Source organism: Myotis myotis, unplaced genomic scaffold (assembly GCF_014108235.1).
Source record: "Myotis myotis isolate mMyoMyo1 unplaced genomic scaffold, mMyoMyo1.p scaffold_m19_p_18, whole genome shotgun sequence".
Taxonomy (NCBI): Eukaryota; Metazoa; Chordata; class Mammalia; order Chiroptera; family Vespertilionidae; genus Myotis; species Myotis myotis.
Window position 1 is genome coordinate 25,743,708 of NW_023416322.1, and position 18,234 is coordinate 25,761,941.

At 43.1% G+C, this 18,234-nt stretch overlaps 1 protein-coding gene across 11 annotated transcripts in view; it reads right to left on the reverse strand.

Annotated features, from left to right (window-relative positions):
* DNM3 (dynamin 3) overlaps positions 1 to 18,234 on the reverse strand; it is a 377,759-nt gene that overhangs the window by 267,525 nt on the left and 92,000 nt on the right. For all 11 annotated transcript variants that reach the window (XM_036342917.1, XM_036342912.1, XM_036342907.1 and 8 more), the window contains exons 5-9: positions 9,472 to 9,570; positions 8,585 to 8,745; positions 7,344 to 7,486; positions 3,916 to 4,051; positions 2,039 to 2,106 (exon numbers count right to left, since the gene is read on the reverse strand). In XM_036342917.1, the coding sequence (XP_036198810.1) occupies positions 2,039 to 2,106; positions 3,916 to 4,051; positions 7,344 to 7,486; positions 8,585 to 8,745; positions 9,472 to 9,570 (607 nt within the window). The remainder of the gene's footprint in view (positions 1 to 2,038; positions 2,107 to 3,915; positions 4,052 to 7,343; positions 7,487 to 8,584; positions 8,746 to 9,471; positions 9,571 to 18,234) is intronic.

Genomic DNA, 18,234 nt, shown 5'->3' on the forward strand with positions numbered 1-18,234 from the left:
GCTGCATGTGGCTGGTGAGCCGCAGTTTGCCGACCATGGTTCTAGGGGCAAACTAACTCCAGAATAATCGCAACCACCAGTCTCTTCTGTGGCTGCTCATAGATAACAGAAATCTACATCACGGAGTGCTGAGCTTTGGCAGTTACAGTCCGCAAAAATGTTACTCATAAGGAGTTTTAAAAGCCAAGTGAAGTGCTAAGTAAAAATATTTTGTGACCCCAAATCTGTGACCTGACAGACATGCTGAAACAGGAGCTGCGCCCGCTAAGGAACAGGACCCAGCTCCACCGCAGATGCTCTCAGGACGGCGGGAGAGGGCCAGCACGGACAGGGACCGCGCGGGGGGCCCTGCGGAGGAGAGAGGGACCGGGTTTGGTTATAGATGTTCCCCTTTCTCACTCGGTCAACGCTATGTACTCGCACTATTTGAGACGTGCAGAGACTGTCTCCATTTTAAAACAATAGCTCATTCAAATGTCACAACTCCTTTGGGAAATCACTCATCACATTCACACTCACGGTCAGGCTTTGCCCTCTCAGGTTCTGTTCCCCAAGGAGTCTCCACTTGGCCCTGTGTGGGCAGGGCTCGTGGGCGCAGGGCACATCGATGCAGGGCAGTAGGTGCAGAGCACATTTATGCAAAGCACGTGGGCGCAGGGCAGTAGGCGCAGAGCACGTGCATGCAGAGCATGTAGGCGCAGGGCACACGGACGCAGAGCAATAGGCGCAGAGCACGTGTATGCAGAGCACGTGGGCACAGGGCACACGGACGCAGGGCAGTAGGCGCAGAGCACGTGTATGCAGAGCACGTGGGCACAGGGCACACGGACGCAGGGCAGTAGGCACAGAGCACGTGTATGCAGAGCACGTGGGCACAGGGCACACGGACGCAGGGCAGTAGGCGCAGAGCACGTGTATGCAGAGCACGTGGGCGCAGGGGACGTGGGTGCAGGGCACATGCACGTAGGCACGTGGGCGCAGGGCACATGCACGTAGGGCATGTGGGCGCAGAGGCCGTGGATGCTCGGCATGTGGACACACGGCACGTGGATGCACGCAGCACGTTCTGTTAAAGCTGAGATACCACTGCCTATAGACAGGGGGCGCTTCCCGCATATAGGATAATCCACGAAGTGGGCAACCTAAGTTTTATCAGCCTGACTTCAGGACATCTCAATTTAACATATGCTCCCTTACATTTTGTTTAGCCTTCCGGACATGAACTCAAGCAATGTGTTTTAAATTGTTTTTTTCCCCTCTATTTTAGTTCTTTAAAGAAAGTAAATGCACATTATACAAGGGTAAGTTTGGGCACCAGGGCCACTCCCAGCCTCCCGTCCTCTGCTCTCCGGTCTATGTTCCTAACTGCAGTCAACGTGTGCGACCCCCGGCTCCGTGGACTGCACGGCACCACCTCTGCCTGGCACTGGTCCTGGCACTTCAAGCCCTTTCATCCTCCAGCCCCAACACGCTCCAGCCTCTCATTCTCATTGCATTGCTCCCTACCCCATCCACACACACATACAGAGAGAGAGAGAGAGAGAGAGAGAGAGAGAGAGAGAGAGAGAGAGAGACATCACACAGATACAGACACACACACACACAGCACCCCTTTGCCAACTGAAATCATTCCTGTCCTCTAAACAGACAAGGTTCGACTCAAAAGTTACCACCTTCATTAATCTTTCCCAATCTTGCTCCACAACTCCAGCCAAAAGCAATCTGCCCTGTCTCCGGGTAAGTAACGATGACTTATGAGCACGTCAGGCCTCCCTCCCTGCGAGGAAGGCTCTGGAGAACAAGGGTCCCAGCTCAAGCTCCCAGGGCTGGGAGTGCAGCCGTGTTTCTGTTTTTCTAATTGAAAAAGACCAAGAATGACGATCCCGGGAATTAACCATTGAACCCAAACCAGGATTTCCTACTTCTTCCTCCCACCTCCGTGCTCTGCTCGGCTCAGACGGTGAAAAGGCTAGCCGTTTATAAACCTTCTTCTTCTTCTAGTAGCCGGAGCGGAGGACAGAAAATGGGAATCACTTGCCTGATACCATGTATGTTTTTGATTGCGTAGCTTATTTCTCTGCGCAATTCCTTCTCGTTGAACTCCATCTGCAGATGCAGGATGAGCCACAGTTAAGACACTTAATTCCGTTGACTAATAATACTATTGAATATTAAAGAATGAGAATAGCTTGACTTCACTGTTAATAAGTGGATGCTCATGTCTTCCCTAACTTAAACCCAGATGGTCAAAACATCTGTTTATATAAAGTTCAAGGCAACAGAGAACATGAGGGGTTTCTGGGAGTTTTATTTCTAGTGCAGCCGATTTTAACTCCGTTTCAGATAGGAGTGCCATGTATCAAAGGTGCCTTCTGGACATAAATCTGGCCACTCATTTGAAATCTATAATTTTTCATTCTCTTGCTAAATGTAGGAAATGTCCTCACAGACGGATACACGAATAAGGGTGTCACCGGACGTGCAATAGCAGCCCAGCTGTGCTGAGATGGAGCTCAAGGCCTCTTTGTAAATACATAATATTTTGCCAATCCAACACAGACAGATTGCTGTATGAGAATTTCCCAGAAGGTATAGGGACTCAACCTGGAATGGATGGGGAAGTACGATCAGAGCAGCATGGAGCTTAGACCTGGAAGGGCATCCAGAGAGCATGTGGTTCGGCCTGACTCCTGAGATCTGGCCTCTCCAGCCTCACTGTCCATTTCCCCTGCACTTGGTGCCACACAACAATGACTTGCTTTGTTCCCTCCCCACACCCTGTGGCTGCACAGCTCAGCCTTCACCAGGCCTCCCTTTCTGTCTGGAAAACTCTTCCCCTCCCTCACCTCCTCCTGCTTAACTAGCTGCTCATCCTTCCAAACTCCGCTGAAGGCCAGGCTCCTGAGGCTCTGGGCAGGGATTCCTGTCTGTGGGCTGTGTTTCCATAGCACCCTGTGCTGAAGTTTACCACTGTCCTTAGCACATTTTAATGAAACGCTCTGTTTACCCATCTGCCTCCCACACCAAGACATAAGCACCCACCTCTGTACGAGGGGCAAGTAGCCTAGTCCCTGAACCACTTAGCTGCCTCCCGAGTGCCTTGCCTGTAACAGGATTCATGCTTACACACAAGCTCGACTTTGCCTCTGTTTTCCTCATCTCATGGGCACTAACGTGCGCAGCTGTGCAAGCCGAAACCTCGGGAGTCACCTTGAATGTTCTCTTTCTTGCATCCCCCAGATTTAGTCCGAGCTCTGTGGACCTTATGTCCCAAGTCACAAATCCATCCTAACTGGGCACTTTCTTCCTCTGAATTCATTTTATACACCCTTTTCTTGGTCAGCCCCATCTGCTCTTTACCTGCTACAGATGCCTGCTTTAGGGCCTTGTCCTGGGCTGCTTATCTTGAACGACCCTCTCCCCTCCTCCCCATCTTCACACCATTGTGTTCATGTTTTCAATGTCCCCTACTCAGAGACACCTTGCCTGAATGTGCCATCAAAAGTGGCTCCCCCACCCTCTTTCTCTCTCTCTCTCTCTCTCTCTCTCTGTTACATGATCATACTTGAGATTTCTTTAACTTTGTCTATTTCCCCCAGCAGACAGTGTCTCTGTCCCAATCACTGGCACCTAGAATAGGTGCTCAAGAAATATGTTTAAATTAATTAGACAATAAATCGACGTCATAGGGACTCAATCAGTATTTGTTGAAATAATTTGAAATCTCATTGAATAAAATTGGGGCCATCAGTAAGAAATTATTTCTCTCCTAAATTTCATTACCTAATCATGAAGGCTTTCGTTCCAAGAACTACCTTAGTCCCATACCACCCCCGTAACATTTTATGAAGTTATGCAGAACAGAATATGGAAATGAAGTGAAACCAATGGGGGAAAGCAACGTTTGGTACAAACCTTTACTATCTCAAAAGGAAAGCGTTCATGGAAAATGCGATTGATTTTTGCACCTCCTGAGAGCTCCAGGGTATCTACTTGATCCCCTGAGCCTTCAATTCTCTTCTCAAAGTCCACGGCAAATTGCTGAACCATCCTGCAATTGTGAGAGAGAAGTTAATTCCAGTTGAAGTAACCAGGCTCTGCATTTCTCATTTCAATTTACTGTGGTTACCGCCTAGAAACCTTTTCCTGGTGTTCTTAGTGGCACCTACTGGCAGAATTAGCATTGCACTTTGCACTCAAAATGTAATGATCTGAAATACACGTTTTTTCAATTTATTTTAGACATTTAATTAAAATGTATTCTAAATATCTATGCCATTCAATGCATTCTGTCCATTTCATTGCAGTCATAGAATGCCATTTAAAAATACTTGAATTCAAGATAAGCAATAAATCTTTACAGAGAACAAACAAACCACAGCTCCTACAACATCACTCCGGGTGGGTGTTCCAATGGCTCTAGCTGAGTCCCCTTCCCAAGCAACTCTCTTCCCCGCCCCCAGCATCAGAGAAAATGATCATGTGCATTGGTGATGACTGGATTTAGAAACTATAATTTTATCATGCTGGAGCTACTTTAAAATTCAAAATCTAATAGGAAAAAAATCCAAACCATCTAATACTTGCAGCATCTTTTATCAAAATCATGGATAAATGAAAAGTAACTGCAAATTCTTAAGCCAGGAAATCTAGAATATAATTAGATACAGCTATAGCTATATCCACGCATATGCTAATGCTAATCTAATTCTTTAAACACCTAGAAAGGTATAAATATATGATACGTGCTGAAACAGTGGGACATTTTAGAAAATGTATGTCCTGCCCTTCTTTCCCTGTCCTGCCACTGCAGCCAGCATACGGAACACCTAAGTCCACACTATCCTCACCTGACAGACTCCTCCCTTACTTCAGAGTCTTATTCACATTCCCTTTCTCTGTGAACTCACACCTTTGCTCCATGTAACTACTTCTGCTTCCTCATCTAGGCTCCATTACTATTTTATACTTACAAGAGATATCACATTTATCAGATTAGTTTCCGATATGTCTGTTTCATCTGCTCTACTGTGGCCTCTTTTTGAGGCCAAAAATCTTATCCACTGTTAAATCCCCAGATCCAGATGCCAAGCAGAATATACAGAGATGAGAGGAAGGAAGACAGGCAGAAAGGGAGGAATGAAAGGAAAAAGGGAGAGAGGGTAGGGAGAGAAGGGAAGGAACTGAATCACTCATCTACCAAGGAAAAATCTAACTGTGGAAAAGTCTGTAATCTGAATCCAATGAAGTCACAGAGGCAAGACCCAGTCTTCACAAGGACAATAGTTTTGGTTGGATATTAAGATGATGACCTAGGCTGGCCAGCGTGGCTCAGTGGTTGAGCTTCAACCTATGAACCAGGAGGTCATGGTTCAATTCCCAGAAAGGGCACATGCTTGGATTACAGGCTCAACCCCTAATAGGGGGCATATAGGAAGACAGTGAATCAATGATTCTCTCTCATAATTGATGTTTCTCTCTCTCCCTCTCCCTTCCTCTCTGAAATTAATAAAAACATGTATATATATAAAAGCCTAATATGCTAAGTTTCTAACTGCTAGACCAGTCGCTATGACACACACTGACCACCAGAGGGCAGATGCTCCAACTGGAAGGTTAGCTTGCTGCTGGGGTCTGGCCAATGGAGACTGGGCAAGATGGGCTGGACACACCCTGGAGCCCTCCCAAGCCAGCAAACCTTCCCGGCCTCTAAAATATTTCTTATAATTAATTTCCTTTCAATGTACATGAATTCGTGCACCAGGCCTCTAGTTTTTAAATAAAAGATGATGACCTAGGACCTACACAAAAATAGCTTTCATTTCTCTGTAACTTGAAGAGTTTTTATAGGTGCTTAACCAAAGCCAAGAATAAAAAGAAAAAAATGAACTAGGAAAGAGCCGAATCCAAGAAAAAATTTCCTCTGTATGATCTCATAATTTTTAAGTGGATAAGACGAGCACATAAAATGCTACCTAAATAATTTAAGCATTTAGAAATTCCCCCACAAAGAAAGGAATTATATTATGCATTTTTTTAATATATATTTTATTGATTTTTTACAGAGAGGAAGGGAGAGAGATAGAGAGTTAGAAACATCGATGAGAGAGAAACATCGATCAGCCGCCTCCTGCACATCTCCCACCGGGGATGTGCCCGCAACCCAGGTACATGACCTTGACCGGAATCGAACCCGGGACCCTTCAGTCCACAGGCCGACGCTCTATCCACTGAGCCAAACCGGTTTCGGCTATATTATGCATTTTAAACAAAATTGAGGACATTTTAATTGCAAGACTGCAGAGGGAGAAAGAGGCCAATAAGAGGTGGCGAGCATCACCCTGGCCGATATGGCTCAGTTAGTTGGGCATCGTCTCATGCACCAAAATGTTGCTGGTTTGATTCCTGGTCATGGCACATGCCTGAGTAGGAGGCAGCCAATCAATGTTTCACTCTCACATCAATGTTTCTCTTTCCCTTTCCCTTCCCTCTTCCTTCTTCTCTCTAAAAATCTTTAAAAGGAAAAAAGAGAGAGAGAGAGATGGCAAGCATTATCTTTGGAAATGGACTTCATATGTCCTGGAATATAAGGTGGATGGGGCAGGGGTGGGGAGGTGACTTCTGGTTGAGAGGGCCCTGAGGCAAGTTACAGAACAGGGATAAAAGGACAGATGAGGCTGGAAGGGACCCGGAGAGGGAGTCAGGGTAATAGACACAAGGAGCTGGTCATTCTCTAACAACGCCGCCATCCTATCCCAGGCCCCACAGGGATAAATCTAGTAACCAAAGATAAGATGGGAAGATCGTGAAGGAATAAAAAGATACTTGGCAGTTACATGTTCAAAGGGTTAATTAAAATCATTAAGGACAAGGATAAAGAAATTTCAATGTGTATGTACTTTTCTATTGAATCCTTGGTTCTCATTCCACTGGAAAACATATACACAGATCACATGAAATGATTGGGGGGAAAAAGTACAAGTGACACTGAGGGAAGGTGGACAATCCAGGTGACACTTTCAACAGAAGCTCTGCCCACTTCTAATTCTAAGGGCAAAAACACCCCTGCTGAGTTATCATATTGGTACTACCTATTTACTGAATGCAATTATAAAAGCACCATAAAATTGGGCATGCAGATGAGCAACTGGTTAAATTTGTAAGAACAATTATTCTTCAAGAAAATGTAAAGATTCAAGGCTCACTGTATAATCTATACAAAGCCTCATGTACTTGACTTGTTGCTTCTATTACACCGAGAAAACAGCACGACGGATAATAGACTGAGGCAAAAGCCAAGGGGGAAAACGGTAGGGCGGGGCAAGGGAGGGAGAGGGGCTCACTGCAGCAGGGCTTTGGTCTTCCTGGTGGGGTCCTCGGGCTTGAAGTTCTTGTAGGCATCGACTTCGTGTTCTATGGACAGCATCTGGGCCTGCAGTTTGTTCCTGAAGTTTGGCAGGGTGTCTCGAATGTGGTTGGTGAGTTGCTAAATAAAACAAAATAAAAATCTCACACACGCATACGACAGGTTGAAGATTAGCTCGTGAGGTTGAAGATTAGCTCGGGAGACAAAAACTTGGCCTTCAATGTTTTTCTTTTTTTTAATATATTTTTAATTGTTGATAGTGTTACAGATATCTCTCATTCCCCTCCCCCTTTACTCCCCCTCCTCCCAGCCCCTGCCTATTCCCCCAGGTCTTTCCTACCCTATTCCCTGTGTCTATGGGCTATGCATATAAGTATGTACGTTTTTTGGTTTATCTCTTCTCGTTCCCCCAACCCCACATTGACGCATGTCAGTCTGTTCCATGCCTCCATGCTTTGCTCCACTGTTTTTCTAATTGCTCAACACTGGAGGAATAATACACACAGTTGAGACTGAATGCAGAGACAGGTAGTCAGAAGAAGCTCAGACCCTCTCCTCCACTGCTGGAGGCGATGCTCGAAATGTCTGAGTTACTCGCCGGGGCCATCTGGTGTAGCCTGTTCCAATGCAGCTGATGTTACCAATGAGGATGCCTAGCAACACCCGGCAGGGATCGATGATCAGATCACTTACCTTGTCCAAGGAAACCTTAAGTCACAATGTGGTAGAAACGAAGGAATGGAGAGCTACGCGGGGTGCCTGACGTTCTCAGGAGACATGGCTCCCCACCCTGGTGGAGCTCGGAAGAACCTGTCGGCTGTGAACCTTCCCTCCATTCTGCAGCCCAAACAGGCACTTCCTCTTGCCTCTACCTCTAGGCCCCAGCCTAACCGCGCTAGGTCACTGGCTTCTGCCTTCAACAGGTTACCTATAAAAATGTGCGCTAAAATGTATACCTCTGGTTCACTGTTCCTCAATAAGTATGTCTTTCTGCTTTGAGCACTGTTCTTTCAATAATATTGAGGTGGATGATTCTATTCAAGAGAATAGTAACAATGTGGCTGTAAATATTTATATTCATTTTTAAAATTCCTGTCATTTAAGCTGCATGTCTTACGTTAAGAAAAAATGAATATAAAAATAAGAAATATGAATTCCAAAAGTCACTTACATATTTCCTTAATTGTTCTTGTTGCTTAAAAGCACATGAATTTTTACCTGATTAAGGACCTTCTGTAGGTGCGGGGTCCCCATCCGATCGGCAATATGTCTGTAAGCCGGGTGTGAGAGAAAAAATTTCCTCTCCGCCAGCATGGCGGCCTTGATGTCCTTCTTCCCATCGATGTCCTTCTGGCTTCTGTTCACCACCCCCACGTAACCTGAAACAGAACACACACCTATGGTGTTTGGGGCACTCTTTGTTGTTTATTTTGGGGTCCCTTTTCAAAACTCAACTTGAGACATCAGTATTTAACGAAGGCTGGTTGATTTGGCTAATGGCAATATTTTAGCATTAACACAATAATGTCCTTTACCCTTAAAAGCTCTGTGCATTTTAATAAAGTATATTTCTGCTCAGCCGGTGTGTCTCAGTGGTTGAGCGTTCCATGAACCAAGAGGTCCCGGGTTCGATTCCCAGTCAGGGCACATGCCTGGGTTGTGGGCTCGATCCCCATTAGGGGGTGTGCAGGAGGCAGCCTATCAATGATTCTCTCTTATCAATGTTTCTATCTCTCACTCTTCCTTCCTCTCTAAAATCAATTTTTTAAAAAACTTTTTTTAAAAAAATAGAGTATGTTTCTTAGCAGTTTTGCCATATAGCAGGTAAGTCAGACTTAAAAGAGGACAGTATATATTTATGCAATCTTTGAATACTTATACCCTTCCTTCCAACCCCTCGCCCCTTTCTCTATTTTCTTGTTCCTATTAAGGAATACTTTCCCCCGTGGATCATTTTTCATGTGTCTATTCCATAAAAAGTGTAGCTAATCATAAACCCATTCCTCACACCTGAGGCAGCATTAAAACCAGGCCTCCCACTGGCCTGCCCATTGTTTCTCAGCCACGTCATCAAAGGAATCCCTGGGGGGCACACGGTACGTTACCCCTGCGAAGAGGCAGCAGCTTATTCTCTAGAATGTCCCTGGCATCCGTTCCCTCATCCATAAGGTCCAGTTTGGTGATGACTCCAATGGTTCTCAGACCTGCAGTACCAAACAAACCCATTGCACAGTCTGCAGGAAATGAACAAATTGTAGAGACATATTTCTCCCCATGCTAAGCATAAAGCACTCATATGCCTGGTCCTTTTCCTGCTCCTCTCTCTAATCTACTGCTACCCCAGGTCAGTCTGGGGGACTCAAGTGAGATAAGGAGGAGAGTTGTGAAACCACCCATCCGTGAGATAACTTTCTGTTCAACAGAGAAAAAAAATAAACAGTGTATCACCAAATACTTTTAAATTCATGAGTTTATTTTTGTATCTCGCATACATGGCAATTATACATTTAAATTTTCCTCCCAGGTTCTGCACATAACATGCATGCTTAAATATTTTTTATGTATGAAATCTCTTAATACCTTCAACTTCCGAAGGTGAGGCTGAGGGTGCATTAGTGATAGACATATAGAAGATTATGCAAACAGAGAATCAACTATCAAATCTCAAAGACAGCATCATGGAAATGTAATCATTTACCACTTGGGTTAGCTGTGAATAACATTTCATAATCATACATATTCATTAGTGAAATGTGAAGGTTAAGTGTATGCGTGTGTGTAAGTATATGTGGGTATGGGAGAGGGATATAGGACAGCTGAATCTTCTCTGCAGCAGAAAGTCAAAAAAGAATATCTAAAATGTTTTAAAAATCAAGAAATAGTAGTATAAAAAGATCACATAAAAGTATGGAGGTGAATGCAAAAAGAAAAAGCTAAAATGGTGAAAGTGGAAGCCTCTGGAAATAAGTAATCAAGAGTTGGGAGGGATGGGGAAGGGACTGATATTTTAAAGCTACATACATTTAAAACATTAATAAAAATAAAAGTTGAATTTTAAAAGCATTTTCTTTACTGCTCCCTTATTTATAAGAAGGCAGAGGAGTCTATGCTTGGTGGTTTGCCCAAGGAGATCCCTGGTTTTTTCATGTTTAGATGTACAAAAATAGGCAGCTTAAAATCACCAATGAAGTCCTGCTACCAGGCTGCAGACAGACCTCAAAGCCATGGCCAGAGAGTTTCCAAGGCAGCATGTTTTGCAAACACTTCACTGGAAATCTGATGACTTAGATAAAAATAATAATAGAGACCAATTATTGAGCCCTGATTATGAGCCCGCCTCATGTAGGGCTTGGAATGACTCTATGCAGTTGGTACTCTTATTTCCTCAATTACACAGATGAGGAAAGGGAGACTTGGAGAGGAACTATACGCTGTGTAAAAGCTCACAGCCTGTAGGGTGTGAAACCCAGGCAACCTACTTCCATTTTTAATCACTATATTTTTCTGCCTTCCAATTCTTCGCTAGATTCTAAAAGTGATTATCTGTGTTCTTTGGCAAGTTTATTAGATATCTCTTTGAGCCCAGAATTATGGGATGGAGAACAACTCCCAGAATTAGAAGAAATTAGATAAAGTAATAAGTAAACTAAAGAGTAATTTAATAAAACTCTTGCCCTCTAACTAAAAGGAAAATATAAATAAGAGCTAATAAGGAATGGGTGATAGTGTTTCAATTATGTTTCTCTTCAGGAAATAATAGCCACAATGATGAGCGCTGATGAGTTCTAATGAAGACCTTGAAAAGACTCAATGCACATCAAAGGTCTGATTCTTCTATGGCCTAGAGGCCAAGAGCACTGACCCAAGCACTGCCTCTTATTAGCTCCAAGACATTAGTTTCCTCATCAGGTGCAACCACATCAATAGCAGAGCCATTCGTCACAGCTTACATTTGATGCCGGAATAATTATTCTTTCTTTTTTCATTAAATTTTAGAGAGAAAGGAAGGGGGAGAGAGAGAGACAGAGAAAAAAAAAATAAACTGATGTGAGAGTCACCCACTACTGGTAATGGAGCCCACAACCTGGAATTGAACGGGCAACCTTTCAGTGCACTGGACAATGCCCAACTAACTGAGCCACATAGCCAGGGCTGGAATAATTTTTAACAGCATCCCCTTTAACTCTTAAAGGACCTCCTGTTTGAAGAATAAATTATAGCACAGCCAGTGTGGCTCAGTGATTGAGCATCAACCTATGAACCAAGAGGTCATGGTTCAATTTCCAGTCAGGGCTTGATCCCCAGTAGGAGTCATGCAGGAGGCAGCCAATCAATAATTCTCTCTCATCATTGACGTTTCTATCTCTCTCTCCCTCTCCCTTCCTCTCTGAAATAAATAAAAAAATATTTTTTTTTTTTTAAAAAAAAGAATAAGTCATATGTTCACTCTGACTCATCAATAAAATGAGAAACCAGCAAGTGAGGAACTTGGAAGTTGCCACTGTGTCCACACAATAAGTCAAAAGCAGAACAGACTGAAAAATCAACAAATCCTTCTTAGATTCATCAAACAAATGGAGTCATAAAGCATCGCCCCCCCCCTCCCCCCAAATTTGGAGAGACAGACAGATGTACTAATATACAGACATTTCACAACCCAGAAGCAGAAAACTCTGAGGGGACCCGGGCCCAGGTAGGAACACCTGTGATTGCTGAATTGCTGAATGTTCAGTGTGGAGAATCTCAGAGTAGAAAACTGAAGGGGGACCCAATCGTAATAGGTGCCAATACTTTTGTTAGTTTTGCCTCCAGGAGCTCAACCAAATCCTCACAGTGATTATCTGAGAAAAATCCCCTCGTGCTTCCGGCACTGGGAGGAGGCAACCTGATTTTAAAAATGGGTGAAAGACTGGAAAGACACCTGTCCAAAGAAGATAGACAGATGGCAGGTATGGATCTGAAAAGGTGCTCTAGACCACATGTCATCAGGGAAATGTAAATGAAAGCCACAGTGAAATATTACTACGCACCAACTAGAGTGGCCAAAATCCAGAACACTGACAACACCAAATGCTGGTGAGGAAGTGGGACAATAGGAACTCTCGTTCATTGCTGATGGGAACGCAAAATGGAGCAGCCACTTTGAATACAGTTTGGCAGTTTCTTACAAAACTAAACAGTCTTACCATGGGGCCCAGTAATCGCACTTTAGTGTTTACCTGAAGGACCTGAAAACATGCCCACAGAAAACTTGTATGCAGATGTTTACAGCAGCTTACTTATAATTTCCAAAACTTGGAAGCAACCAAGACGTTCTCCAGTGGGTGAATGGATAAATTAACTGTGGCACATCCAGACAATGGAATATTAGTCAACGCTAAAAAGAAAGGAGCTGTCAGGCTATGACAAGACATAGAGGAACCTTAAATGCCTGTTATTACTGAGTGAAAGAAGCCATATGAAAAGACTACATGACATTCTGAGAAGGGCAAAACTATAGAGGCAATAAAAAGATTTGTGGTTGCCAGGGGGAGGGGAGGCAGGAGTGGAAAGCAGGCACAGAGGGTTTTTAGGGCAGTGAAACTATTCCGAACAAGATTACAATAGATACATGTCATTCTACATCTGTTCAAACCCATCGAATGTACACCACCAAAAGTGACCCCTAATGGAAACTATGGACTCTGAGTGATAACGATGTGTCAGTGTAGGTCCATTTGCACCCCTCCGGTGGGGGATGTTAATAGTTCAGGAGGCTGTGCATGTGTGGGGACAGGGTGTACATAGGAACTCTCTGTACCTTCCACTGGGTTATTCTGTGAACATAAAATGGCTCTAAAAAATAGTCTATTCATTAAAGACAATTAAATACCAACACATGTAAAGTGCTTTGTGCATAAAAACCACTCAGTACGGGAAAGTTGTGATCTCACCAACTTTGTTTCCCATCACTGCTCTCACTCTGCTCCGATCCTGAGCTCTCAATATTACACAACCAGATGCAGTTCTCCAGGTAACCATGCATTTTTGCCTCCTCACTTCCTAACACCATCCCCCTCACCTCCACATAGCCTTCCCTTCTCTTCTTTTCTTGGTCAACGCCTACCATCTTCAAAATCCTTTTCAGGCCTGTCCTGCAGGTCCGTAATCAGACCCCCACAAGTGTACGTGTGGAGTCCTTCCTCCGTGCCCCGAGAGCTCTCTGTGTGCACAAACATCAGAGTTCTCACATGACACTAGGAATCTGCTTATTTGTCTATCTCACTCAATAAGCATCTCAGGATCTCTTCAAGAATAAAATAATATTGAACCTGCATATTCTAAGCAATTCATATAGATGCCAAACAGAGTGGGAACTCAACAAATGTTTATCGTTAAGTAAATAAATGAACGAAAAAACAAGCCTATTTATTTTTCTTAGGTTCAGATAAGAATTGAAATACAAATTTTAGAAAGGAAAGAGACCATTCTACCATGTTACCTGTGTTTGTGGTCAGCACAGTGGTTTTCCTATAAGAACACTGCCATTTCTTCGATTGATGAATGCAACTAAATTACAAGTAGTGTGTTGTTTCACCTAATTAAGAAATGGGACAAAACCAAGCCAGGAACCACATTAGCAGTTTCCAGAAAAGTAATCTGGAACACTGTACTCTAACACAACAGCAAAGAAAAAAATCAATGAAGAGTTAGTGTAAACATGTATATATAGAAAAATTAAAAACAGACTTAGGGAATTAGATGTCCTTCAGTTAATGCATTTTTTTTGTTTTGGGTTTGGGGGGGTGAAGTAAATGTTCTTTTTTCTGCTTGGCAAAGATTATGGAATATTTTATTTCTGCAAGCAATCAGCGATGAATGGGAATAGTTTCATGGCGTTTTTTTCCCCGTAAGTTTTCCATGAACATTATTTCCTTGTTACTTCCAGAAATTCTGAATAGCACAGTTTTCATTTTCAAAGTCAGGTAATATTGTTCCATGTGATCCTAGGTAAAATATGAACTAACAGAAAACATAAAAATTACAGTTGCTATGGTAACAGACACTCTATCTTGCTCACCAATATATGCCCAGAGTCTAGCAAAATGCTTGAAAGATGTTTTTAAAACATATTTTTATTGATTTCAGAGAAGAAGGTAGAGGGAGAGAGATAGAAACATAAATAATGAGAGAGAATCATTGATCTGCTGCCTCCTGCATGCCCACACTGGGGATGGAGTCTGCAACCCAGGCATGTGCCCTGAAAGGGCATCAAACTGTGACCTCCTGGTTCATAGATCAACACCCAACCACTGAGCCACGCTGGCCAGGCAAATGATTTAATATTTGTGGAAGGAAGAGAAGAGAGGAGAAGAAAGATAAAGGAGAGAAAGGAGGAATCCCTGGCTGTGGGCCTGGGACTATTGCGGCCTTCCCACTCTTACCTTCTCATGCAGGAGTTTTTACTGCAGACAATAACTAAGAATGCTGTGCACACAGCCCTCAGCAATTATTTGGAATCTTGAACAGATACTTCAGACAGCTGACTGCTGACCACAAAATGTTCTGGCCCAGAACATCATCCAGGTCTCTGCTGGCAACAGCAAGGAAACTGCCCGGAGTTCCAGTTGGTGACCTTGGTACTAGATAACACCAGCTCATTCTCTCTCTTTTTTTAAAGTCTCCCTTCACTCCCAAGCCACATCCAAGATCCACTGGTCATCTCTCCTCTTCTGAACAGGAGAAACTGAAAAGCTCCTCCTACAGCGAGAATTTCTCATTCAATCTATCGGCTCTGCTGGCACCTACTATAAAGGGAACCTGATTTGCATTATATGGGCCACTATGAACACCATTACAAAGAAACTATGGTTTACACACACACACACACACACACACACACGCATAGGAACTAAAACTACTTTCTGAAAGGGTTGGCTCCAGCTCTGTGCGTCATCCTGGCTTATAAAGATGACAACACAAATGTGGAAGGAGCCTTGGGCAAATGATAATGTTGGCAATCCTGAGCAAAGCCAGGCAGGCAGGAAGTGGAAAGCAAGGGTTAACTTTACGGGGAGGTATTTAAGTTTAATAGCTCTATGCTTCCTGAAACTGCTAAAACTATTGGTTTTTTAAAAGTCTTCTTTAACAGGAATATCTGCAGGAAAAATAACTGCATATCTGAAACTTGACAGCCACAAACCCACTTTTTAAGCAAGGAAACAAATTAATTTTATGTCATACTTTTAAACTGCCAGACACTCTCTAAGTACTTTGTAGATATTAACTCATTTCATAACAACCCTGTAAGGAAGGAATTACAATTACCCCCATTTTACAGATGAGGAAACTGAGGCACAGAAAAGTTAAGTCAGTTGCCCAAGATCAGAAACTAGTAAAGAGTGGAGCCAGGATTCAAACCCAGGCATTTTGGCTCTAGTTTATGCTATTAAACGCTAGGCTGCCCTGTTTTACAATATAATTTTATGTTGTATGCTTTTATTTATGTAATTTCTTATTAAGGCAAAGTTTCTGGAAAATGTTTCTTGGTTATTTTAGCAGAACAGCTTGTCCTTCATTCCAGCAAACTGCCCACTTCCTCCCTTTGCGGCCATTCTGCCAGTCCTCTCACTGTGCCATCTGGAACCATCTCTGTTGTCACCAAATTGCTCCAACACACTCCTGCTCTGGTCTAAACAATGCTTCTCACTTCCTTGCTGTCACTTACACCCAGTTCTCTCCCCCATGCCTTTTGGGTGGAGACTGCATGTTTTCCTGAGCTCCCTGGAGCACAGGGTTGGAAGAAAAGAGAGTAGACATTAATGAAGTTTTCTCGCTCCTCGGAGCTGCTCCAAACCTCTGTTCCTCCCACTTGCTGCCATCTAGGAAATGCCCAGACACCACCATATTCAACACACACACACACACACTTAATTGAAGGTTTTAGTATCATGCTATTCCTTACTATCCTTAGTTCCCCCATTATCTGCACAGCTTAGTTGTTTGTGGAGATGATGTATCCAGTTCTCTTATGTGTTTAGTTTCTTGACCTCTCCTACTCAGTGATTTTTACCTGCATGCCATTTTAGCAGTTTCCTCCCATGACCACATCCGGGACATTTGTAATGTGGACTTGTTCCATCTGTACATCATAAATGCTTACAGTCTCCTCTCTAACCACAGACTCCTGTTCTTCCCATGCCTTTGCTCTCCTACCTCATCCAGAACCCCATCCCTGAACCATCCCTTTCCCCCCCCAAAACTTACAGGTCCTGTCTGGCTTCACTTTCTTCCCTTCTTCCAAGGATTTCAGAGTCCACCTTTCCAATGAGTATTTTTCCAATATCCTCAACTCTTTTGCCCACTTTGTCTTCCATCCAACAGATCCTGCAAAATTCTGACTCAAAAGCAATCCAACTATTTGCCTGTCCAGCCCCCTGGCTGCTTGGTGCACATGCGCTCTGCCCCAATGGAGTCCTTCCGTGTTGCCCACTTGCTCCTTCTTCCTTTCCCCACAGCGGCTGTTCAAAATACCTTGTTCCTCCAACATCTTACACAACCCCCTGCTCTCCCATCCTCCTTTCCACCCTCCACTCCCAGTTTTTTCTCAGCCCACAGCCTTGCTTCCAACTTAGAAAAATCTACGTCAACAGGCAATAAATTCTTCAAATGCCTCTCCAGATATCTCCAAATTAACCACTATCTGCATGTACTTTCTTCATTCTTGTGTCAGTCGAAGAAATGGTTCTCCTTCTATTCAAGAAACATCGCAGAGAAAGAATAGAGGGAGGAAAAAGGGAAGAAAGGAAAGGGGAGGGAGGACGGAGGATGTACAGGAGGAAAGAGAGAAGGAGGAAGTACAGAAGGAGGGAGGGAGGGAAGAAGAAAGGAGGGAAGAAGAGGAAGGAAGAGAGGAAGAAAGAAGAAAGGAAGGGATTTGGAGGCAGGGACCCTGAAATCAGCTAGGGAAAATAAAAGTCTTACAGAAATTTAGAAGTTTTGATTTGGTTTTTTTAATGGTCATATTTTATATAAATAAACTGCCACACAATAAATCTATGGATCTGGTTTGAGCAGATATTCTGGGGATGGCTTGTAGAATATGTTTTTATAGCAACTTTTAAAAGAACTACTACTATGCCAATGGTAATGTTAGAAGCTTGTGGTCGCATCAGAATTCAGGAGTAAGATTTAAATGTGTAAGTGATTATTAATTGTGTTTAAATGTCTTTGAATTTTTTTAATCCTCACCTGAGAATATGTTGTGAGTTTTTTTTAATTGACTTTATTTAGACAAAGAAAGGGACAGGGAAGGAGAGAGAGAAACATCAACATGAGAGAGAAACATTAATTGGTTGCCTCCTACACACACCCAGACAGTGGATAGAAATGGTGACCTATTTGGTGTATGAGATGAGACTACACTCCAAACAACTGAACCACATCGACACAGCTAAATGTCTTTGAATTTTGAAACAAAAAGACATGAGAACACAATTGTTCTTTAATACTAAAGTCATTTTACTAGTAATTAAACACTTCCACTTTGAATAGCAATGCAACACATTCATATATTAATATAATGAGATTTCCGGAGAAAAGATTCATATCTCTAATTTTCAATTAAGGGAGAGATTATGTTTTATTGCTTTCTTACATATTTTTTAGACTTTCTCATAAACTGTATTCCTTTTTCACATACAAATTTCAACATTCAAACTCCACAAAGAGCAACTCAGGGAAAATTCGAACATGTTCATGCCACGTCTCTACAGTGACGCCCAGTGGCGGAAGGAAGGAACATGTCAGTGTTAGCAATCCACATCTCACATTTCCTTTCACATTGATAAAATCTTGATGACAATAACACATTCCACTTTCATAGCACA